The following is a 9101-nucleotide window of genomic DNA, read 5'->3' as shown; positions in this document are numbered from 1 at the left end:
AGAAAGAAAGAAGGAACGAGAGAAAAAGAACGAAGGAGAGAAAGAAAGAACGAAGGAACGAGAGAAAAAGAACGAAGGAAAGAAAGAACGAAGGAACGAGAAAAAAAGAACGAAGGAAAGAAAGAACGAAAGAACGAGAAAAAAAGAACGAAGGAAAGAAAGAAAGAACGAAAGAACGAGAAAAAAAGAACGAAGGAAAGAAAGAACGAACGAAGGAATGAGAAAAAAAGAACGAAGGAAAGAAAGAACGAAAGAACGAGAAAAAAAGAACGAAGGAAGGAAAGAAAGAACGAAAGAACGAGAAAAAAAGAACAAAGGAAAGAAAGAACGAAGGAACGAGAAAAAAAGAACGAAGGAAGGTGTATAGAATTTAGGTCCTCCGGGGGTTCCCTGGGTTCCCAGCCAGTCCGGGGAGTGATCCTCGGCTGACCGGTCCGCAGGGAGGGGTAGATGTAACCCGGAAAGCTCCACCAAATAAAGACGAGACGTCTCCCGAGCAGCAGGATCCGAGAAGTTTATTGCCAGGAGCAGCAACCTCCCGAAGGAAGAGCTGACTTCGGGAGCACAGCACTCGGGCGGGACCGAGAATATAAGGGCAGAGGGATAGGAGTGGCTAGGGCACAAACCAACCAATGGGTAAAGGGTAGAGGGGAGGAGACGGGATGGGGTGACATGTAATGAACCAATCGGGATACAGGAGAGGAGTGGCATTCTAACAGGGTCCAATGGGATTAACAGAAGAGAAGAACTTTCTAGAACTGGGGAGTGTGTTAAGCTTTGACAGACAGCCTCAACTGGGGAGGGAAACAGCATGTGATTGACAACTTTTGCTATATTGAAGTTGCCTCCCAAGGGAGGGCGGGGACCCCTCCCACAACTCCCCCTTTTTGGTTTATTAAAAAAAAAACATTTCCCATTGTCCTAGTTAACAATTTCTTAAAGATGGTTAAAGCAACAGAAATTAAGAAAATTATGATTAAAACCCAAACTAAACCTTTAACAATTGGAATGGCCCACCCAGGAACACCCCATTGAGAAAAGATCTTGTTCACAGCGTCCACAGCCCCAGTTTCAGTCTTTAAGTCCTTCACTAACGCCTGGATCCGCTGGATGCTGGCTTGGATGGATGTGCTCTTCGATGACAAATTGAAGCAGCACATCCCCTCAAAGTCCTCGCAACTGTGGCCATGGGCGAGCAGCAGAAAGTCGATGGCCGCTCTATTTTGTAAGGTGGCATGCCTGGTGGTCTCTTCTTCCGCCAAGAGATGTGATAAGGCGGCAGAAGTAGCGTTGGCCTGCTTACTCATCCAACACCCCAGGTGAGAAATCTCACCGAGGGCCTTTGCTGCCGCATACCACGGTAAAAAGATGGATGCAGCGACCCTCTTTCCTTTGCCCCAATCATAAATTTCCGAGTCGCAATTTGGGCCGAATTCTCCATAAGATCTTTTTTGGCGTGCCGATTGACTTCCCCTTTTCCAATCCATAATTTGTGTTTTGTTGGGGGTTAGGGTAGTAAGCCTGCCAAGGCTACAGGGACCCCCCTTGATCTTAGAGGGGATCCCAGCCCACACCCTGTCCCCACAGATCAAAAACACACCCCGAGGGAGCTCCTTAGGGTATGGGTAGGACTTGATCAGAATCAGGCTAGTATAGTTGCACCACTCATTAATATATCTTTTATCAGTTGGTGTAACCTCTTTGATGTTATACTCTATTTTTCCTTGAGGGGCCTTAGTGTAGAATCTAATGCATAAATGAGCCCTCGTGGACCCCAGTAGGTCCAATTCCTGGGGTTCCTGTGGTGCCTGCAGTAGTGTCCTTATCCAACTCCCCAAGGAGTCCGCCGGGTTGGGTTTCATCACTGTGAATGGAAAATCATTTTCCGACAGGGGGACTCCCACCAGGCATGTAGACAACGGGTTGCCTACACCTCCCATGGCCATGCAGAGTTGTTCCTGCCCGATGGACTTTGCCAGCGTGACCCAGACGTTCTCTTTGGGCTGTGGTACAATCCAGCTTCCTGCCAGGTGAAACCACACGATGATGAAAAGTGCTGCTGCAGGAAGCTGGTCACTGCAGGGTGTTCTGGCTGCTGCAACTGCCATTCTGGGTGGACCAAAGTCTAATAAATAGACACATAATGGAAATAAGAATAGTGATCCCTTTGAATCCCCATCCTCCCCCGTGTAAATCGAAATAGTAACAAAACAGGAAAACAAAATCAGGTCAGGTATGAGGGAAGAAGGGGTGAGGAAAGTGGTAGGACGGAAAAGGGTGAGGGATGGTAGGGGATGGGGTCAGAGGGTAAACAGTCCAAGTGGGCGGGAAATGCAGGTTCGTTATTAAAGTCCTGACGGCGATACTGGCTGGTCTAGTCTTCTTCCTTTTCCTTCGACTCCACGCGACGCGGTTTCTGATGGAGCTGGCGTCTCGGGGGAGTGTTCCGGGGGTTGGCTTTCTGTAGAGATGTCTTCCCGGTATGGTTTGATGAATTTTCCGGGGATCCACCTGGGGCCCTGTTCTGTTGAAACACATCCATACCCTCTCCCCCACGTTATTAGAGGGTATGGACCTTTGATAACTTTAGACTCAGGGTCTTTTATGAGCACAGGAGGCCTCTCCTTCAACTGCGCCCTGGTGTTATTATGGAAATGGCGCAGGATCGGGGGATTTGGCTCACGGTCTGAACAGTTCATGAAATTGAGAACGTACAGGGCCTTGCACAACCTCTCTACAGGGCTCGTGGTGATGGCCGAATCGTTTTGTTGTTCTAATAATTTTTTAATTTCCTGGTGTTTCCGTTCCACGATTGACTGCCCTGTAGGGTTGTGTGGAATTCCAGTAACATGGTCAATGCCCCATAGTTGCACAAATTCCATGAACTGTTTGGACACAAACCCTGGTCCGTTATCAGTCTTTATAGTTTTTGGGACACCCAGAGTGGAGAAAGCCATATATAGGTGTTTTATAATGTCTTTGGTTTTTTCCCCCGTATGTGTGGAGGCGAACACTGCCCCCGAGAATGTGTCCACCGACACGTGGAGATATTTGAGCCGCCCAAAGGAAGGAAAATGAGTAATGTCTGTCTGCCAGATGTCCAATGCTCCCAGTCCCCGGGGGTTAACCCCCGTCGCTACTGATGGTAATGCGTGGGACTGGCAGTTGGGGCAGGTGGCTAAGATGGCTCGCGCCTGCTCCTTAGAGATCTTAAATTGGCGGCATAGAGCTGGAGCATTCTGATGGTAAAAGGCGTGGCTCATCTTAGCCTGCATATGAACATCTGGCAGGGTGGGTGCCAAAGCTGCTGAGTTTGCAGTGTTCACTAACATAGCCAGAGTGTCCGCTCTCCGGTTGCCCTCGGTGATGTCTCCTGGCAGGTCTGTGTGTGACCTAACATGCAAAATATGATAAGGTTGCTCTCTGTGGGAGATCAGCCAAATTAGTTCTGAGAGCAAGCTATAGAGCGTTTTGTTTTGAATTTCTTTGAGCAGGGCGTGTTCGGCCCGCTCTGCTATCCCGGCTACATATGCCGAATCAGTGACCAAATTGAAAGGTTGTTGGAATTTTCTGAAGGCTCTCACAACCGCTGCAAGTTCAGCGATTTGGGGGGATCCCTGAACTATTTGGACGTCAGATTCCCACTTCTGACTGTCCGGGTCCTTCCAAGTGATCACTGATTTGTGGGATCTTCCTGACCCATCAGTGAACACTGTGAGAGCATTTTTTAATGGTATTTTGCTTTTAAAAATTTTTGGGGCCAGATATAAAGTGTCTTTAAATAATTTGTGCTTGGGATAGTGTATCCGAATTTGACCAGGATAGCTGTCTACTGAAATCTGCAAATTTTCATTTGTTTGTAAGAGGAAATCCAATTGGTCCAAATTTAATGGTAAATAGATGCATGCTGGGTCACACCCTGCGAGGGTCCGGAGGCGCTGGCGGGCCTTAATGATTAGTTTAGCCATGATTTCAGGAAATGTTGTTACTGTTTTGGCGGGTTGGTGGGGGAGGAACAGCCACTCGATCATAAGGAGTGGGTCTCTCTGGCTGTCGTCCCACTGGAATAGCAGGGCATGTAAGTTGGGAGACTTACCCAGGATGGCACACTGGATTGGGAGGGACCGCGCGACCCGATGCGCCTGGCGGGACTTGATAGCAGCTGCGACTCTCTCCAAGGCCTCACGGGCATCCGGTGTGAGATGTCGTGGGGATGCCAGGTCACCGTCGCCTTTCAGCAGGTGGAAAAGTGGCGACAGCTCCTCTGTGGTGAGTCCCAGGAGAGGTCGGATCCAGGTGATGGTACCGCAAAGCTGCTGCAAATCCCGCAGGGTCCGTGGGTCGTCCTTGATGACAAGAGACTGGGGCGCGACGGTCCTTCCCGTAATCAGGAAGCCCAGGTATTTCCAGGGGGACGACAGCTGGATCTTATCTTCTGCAATTTGAAAGCCCGCAGCTTTGATGGCTTTAACTGTCCTGTCTAAGGCTGCTTGTAAATATGTTGAGCTAGCAGCACAAATCAAAATATCATCCATATAGTGAAGGATGATGGCCTCTGGGAAAAGGCGACGAACTGGGGAAAGGACCTGTGCCACAAAGGTTTGGCAGAGCACCGGAGAATTCTTAATTCCCTGGGGCAGAGTGGTCCATTGATACCGTTTGTACGGCTCACCTCGGTTGATAGACGGAACCGAAAACGCGAACCTGGGAGCATCTCCGGGGTATAACGGGATGTTGAAGAAACAATCCTTGATATCAAGGATTGCGAGCTGCCAATCCCGGGGCAGCATAGAGGGAGAGGGAAGGCCCGGTTGCAAAGGTCCCATATCTTCAATAACATCATTAACCCTGCGTAGGTCTTGGAGCAGGCGCCACCTGTCTTTGCCGGGTTTTTTAATAACAAAGACAGGTGTGTTCCAAGGGCTGGTGGAGGGTATTAAATGCCCCAGGCGCACCTGCTCCTCTACTAGTTCGTTGAGCGCATTAGGTTTTTCGATTGGCAAGGGCCACTGGTCCACCCACACCGGTGTATCAGTTTTCCAATTAAGCGGTGGGGAGGTGCGCTCCGCAGTGGCCCAGACTAAAAATCCCACGCAGGGCTAGGGATGTCGAGACAGGCACCCCATTGGGACAACACGTCCCTGCCTAATAATTTGATATTGGCTGCAACTACAAAAGGCCGAATTGTGGCAATCTGGCCCTCCGGCCCCTCTACACACACGAGGTGCTTACTGCGTCGGGAATTGACGGCTCCTCCCACGCCGGAGATTGTGCCACAAGGGGACACTAACTCCCAGTCGCGCGGCCACTCTGCCTGAGGGACGATGGTAACGTCCGCACCGGTGTCTGCCATCAGGTCCAACGAAATGTTTTTCCCCTGAAAGATAAAAGTAGTTTTAATAATTGGTCTTTGTCTGCTAACGTTCTGAATGAAGAAAGCAGAAGGGTCTTGATCCGTAGGAAAGTCTGATATAATGTTGCAGCCAGTGTCATTGAAGTGCATATGTGAGATGTAGCCAGTGTCCTTGTAGTGCATATGTAAGATGTAGCACAGAGCTAAAGGAGACCCTCTCGGCAGAGAGAACGGAGGATGATGGCACACCACGGAGACGTTGAGCTCTGCCCCTGGCTCGAAGTAGACGACCTCCGGGATGATGGTGAGGTCGTCCGGCGTGCTGATGGAGTCCCCGATGAACAGCACTGTGACTGGGTGGTCGCAGTATGGTGGCGGCAGGAATCCTACCGGGACACGGACCAAGTCCTCATCCGGAAACATGATGTGGATGGAACTCCGGAGGACTTGGCGGCGGGCACTGTTCAGTTGTTGAGTCCGTCTGAGGAGTCGGAGCCCGTCCTCCTGGCTGCGGATGTCCGGAGAAACGTGCCGTTGGGGCAGTGGTTTTCCGGAAGCGATGGCAGCGCAGGGCGTTGGGACGGGCCATTTGTTGTCGTAGCGCGGCCCCTCAGCGCGCTCCGCCTCCCGTTTCCCGGCCGATAATAACGAGGATTCCTGTAAGGTGGTCTCGGGGAGGGGTTATAATGAGGGTAGGACCTCTCTGGTGGCCAGTGTGGGCAATTGGCTTGTATATGGCCCAGCTGGCCGCAGCCGAAGCAGCGCGTGTTCATGAGGTCCACCACTGCCTCCCCCACACCCCTGCTCACCGCAAACGCCACAGTCTGCTCCATCGATGCCGCTTTTGTGCACGCCTCGACCATCTTGGCGATGGTCGGCTCCGGATCCTGGGGGAGAGCTCGCAGGATCTTCTTTGTCTCCGGGTTAGCGTTGGTCAAGGCCATCTTACGCAGCAGTTCTTCTCGAGCCTCGACGTTCTCAATCTGCTGGTCTATAGCCTCCTTTAACCTGTCAATATACTTAAAAAAAGACTCATCAGGGCCCTGGAGGATGGATGTGAAGTTCTGGAGAGGAGTAGTTCCATCAGGTATTTTTAGTAGGGCCTCCTTCCCAGCTTCTCGGATGTCAGTTAGCAGGTTGTCGGGAAGGAGGATCTGATCTTCTGGTTTACTAAATTCCCCTTCCCCTGCCAGCGCCTCCAGGCCCTCGGCGCCATCTCCCAGCACCTCCTTAAGGTCGTATTTGGTTAGAATAGGTTTTAATAGCTTTTTCCAATGTATTTCCCACAGAAGAAATTCTGTGGGGGACAGCAGAGCCTTTGCTATATATCGAATGTCATGCTGCACCAAAGTATGTCCAGTAAACGTAAGCTCCAATATGTTTTTAAAAAACGGGGAATTTCTCCCATAGTCCTTGGCTGCCTTCCTCAATTCCTTCACCTCCATATATGGCATCTGTTCCCACCGCGGTTCCTTACCCCTCTTAAGCCTAACCGGTGCCACGATTGGGCCTAGATCCCTGGCGAGATCTAGGTCCCCATCCCTAATGGCCTTGGCCCTTATCCGGGCCCAGCCCTCCCCTGGCTTGGTTGTCGGCCGAGGGTCGTCACTGTCCTCATCCTCTTCTGAAGATAAGGCAGGACAGGCTAGGGCTCGAAGCCTCTCCCTTGCCAGTGGGTCCTGGTTATGAGAGACCCTGCAGGCCAAGATGGCCTGCTTCCGGCAAGGCCCACTTCCGGTTCCGGTAGCGTGGGAACCGGAAGTGGCAGGAGAGGGGGCGTGGCCTGACCCACCCACTGGGGCATGGCCTGACCCACCCACTGGGGCGTGGCCTTCTGGTAGGCCTGTCCCACCCACCAGGGGCCCGCCCAGGGGTGTGGCTAGGGAGGCAGGGTGGGAGGGTCCCGACGTCACCGAGATCGACGCATGATGGGGGGCGGGACCCGACGCGGGGGCGGCAACCGACGAAGGGGGCGGAGATGGTAAAGTGGCGGGAACCGGAGGGGTTGAGGAGGAGGAGGCGCCATTTTGTGTCTCAGGGCGATCGGCCACGAGGCCGCCGCCATTTTGAGGTATTATTAAAACAGAACTGGAACTGGGAGTAAAACTGGGGTTGGGGGCATGAGGATCGAGGGAATGGATAGGGCTCGTGCTGGGGTGGCCAGTCCCAGCACAAGAGAAGGACAGAGTGGAACGGGAGGCAGCAGGGAGACGGTAGCAACCCTGTGCCTTATTTTGGCAGGATCTATCTCCCGATCCACCCTTAGGGGAAATGGGGTTAGGAGCGAGGGGGGCGGAATAAGGGGTAGGAAAACTGGGACCCGAACTTTCCCCTTTTAGTTTAACTAAATTAAAAATAATATCATAAATAGGAAAAAATCTCCCGACCCTAAAATTCCCAGAAACTTGTAAATCATAAATATAACGCCCAACTTTTCCCCAGAATGAAATAGAAAGAACATCCTCAGTAGAGGCATCTGGAAAATGATCAAAGATGAAAATAACAAAAGATTTAAGGACCCGCTTATTAAAAGAAACATTCCCCAACTGAAGGGTAGCTTTAACTTGGCAATAAAAGTCTCGTCTTGCAGGGGAGAGGCGGTTACCCATCTCCTCGCTGCAGAAGAGAATCCCCACCCGAGCAAAGGAAAAGGAAAGGAAAAGATAAGAGCCTGCGTCGGCTGCTCTCCTTGAGCAGCTGCACTCACCCAACTACGACGCGGCGAAAAGAAAAGGCTGAGGCGGGGTAGTGGAGCTCTGCTGGTGTCGTGGAATCCGGGGCTTCCCTTGAAGCTGCAGAATCGGATGTCCACGACTTGTCAGCAGATCCAGGAGACAGGAGTCTTCTTAAAACAGAAGAACAGCTACTCCTGGGATTGGCGGCGAACGGCGCTTTAGTCCCGCAGCGCAGGGTCACAGATCCTCACGCGGCAGGAGACGCTCGTCGGAAACCGGGGCAGCGATCACCGTGTTCGCGGCGCCAATTGTATAAAATTAGGTCCTCCGGGGGTTCCCTGGGTTCCCAGCCAGTCCGGGGAGTGATCCTCGGCTGACCGGTCCGCAGGGAGGGGTAGATGTAACCCGGAAAGCTCCACCAAATAAAGACGAGACGTCTCCCGAGCAGCAGGATCCGAGAAGTTTATTGCCAGGAGCAGCAACCTCCCGAAGGAAGAGCTGACTTCGGGAGCACAGCACTCGGGCGGGACCGAGAATATAAGGGCAGAGGGATAGGAGTGGCTAGGGCACAAACCAACCAATGGGTAAAGGGTAGAGGGGAGGAGACGGGATGGGGTGACATGTAATGAACCAATCGGGATACAGGAGAGGAGTGGCATTCTAACAGGGTCCAATGGGATTAACAGAAGAGAAGAACTTTCTAGAACTGGGGAGTGTGTTAAGCTTTGACAGACAGCCTCAAATGGGGAGGGAAACAGCATGTGATTGACAACTTTTGCTATATTGAAGTTGCCTCCCAAGGGAGGGCGGGGACCCCTCCCACAGGAAGGAAAGAAAGAACGAAAGAACGAGAAAAAAAGAACGAAGGAAAGAAAGAACGAACGAAGGAACGAGAAAAAAGAACGAAGGAAGGAAAGAAAGAAAGAAAGAACGAGAAAAAAAGAACGAAGGAAAGAAAGAAAGAACGAAGGAACGAGAAAAAAAGAACGAAGGAAGGAAAGAAAGAACGAAGGAACGAGAAAAAAAGAACGAAGGAAAGAAAGAACGAAGGAACGAGAAAAAAAGAACGAAGG

The 9101-nt window shown here is 51.4% G+C and overlaps 2 protein-coding genes across 2 annotated transcripts; both read right to left on the bottom strand.

The window, feature by feature from the left end:
- Positions 1-737: 737 nt before the first annotated feature.
- LOC128783408 (uncharacterized) lies at positions 738-8195 on the bottom strand. The gene is made up of 2 exons (XM_053934047.1): positions 8061-8195; positions 738-2125 (listed from the first exon to the last, which is right to left on the bottom strand). Exon 2 carries the CDS (start codon positions 2106-2108, stop codon positions 831-833), a length of 1278 nt encoding a protein of 425 aa, XP_053790022.1. The 5' UTR covers positions 2109-2125; positions 8061-8195; the 3' UTR covers positions 738-830.
- On the bottom strand, positions 5010-6322 carry LOC128783410 (endogenous retrovirus group K member 6 Pro protein-like). Its single transcript, XM_053934048.1, has 2 exons — positions 6163-6322; positions 5010-5377 (listed from the first exon to the last, which is right to left on the bottom strand). The coding sequence occupies exons 1-2, from the start codon at positions 6295-6297 to the stop codon at positions 5081-5083; spliced, it is 432 nt and encodes a 143-aa protein (XP_053790023.1). The 5' UTR covers positions 6298-6322; the 3' UTR covers positions 5010-5080.
- Positions 8196-9101: the final 906 nt, after the last annotated feature.

The sequence above is a fragment of the Vidua chalybeata genome, unplaced genomic scaffold (assembly GCF_026979565.1).
Source record: "Vidua chalybeata isolate OUT-0048 unplaced genomic scaffold, bVidCha1 merged haplotype scaffold_338_ctg1, whole genome shotgun sequence".
Classification (NCBI taxonomy): Eukaryota; Metazoa; Chordata; class Aves; order Passeriformes; family Viduidae; genus Vidua; species Vidua chalybeata.
This window is presented reverse-complemented; position numbering and strand designations above follow the sequence as displayed.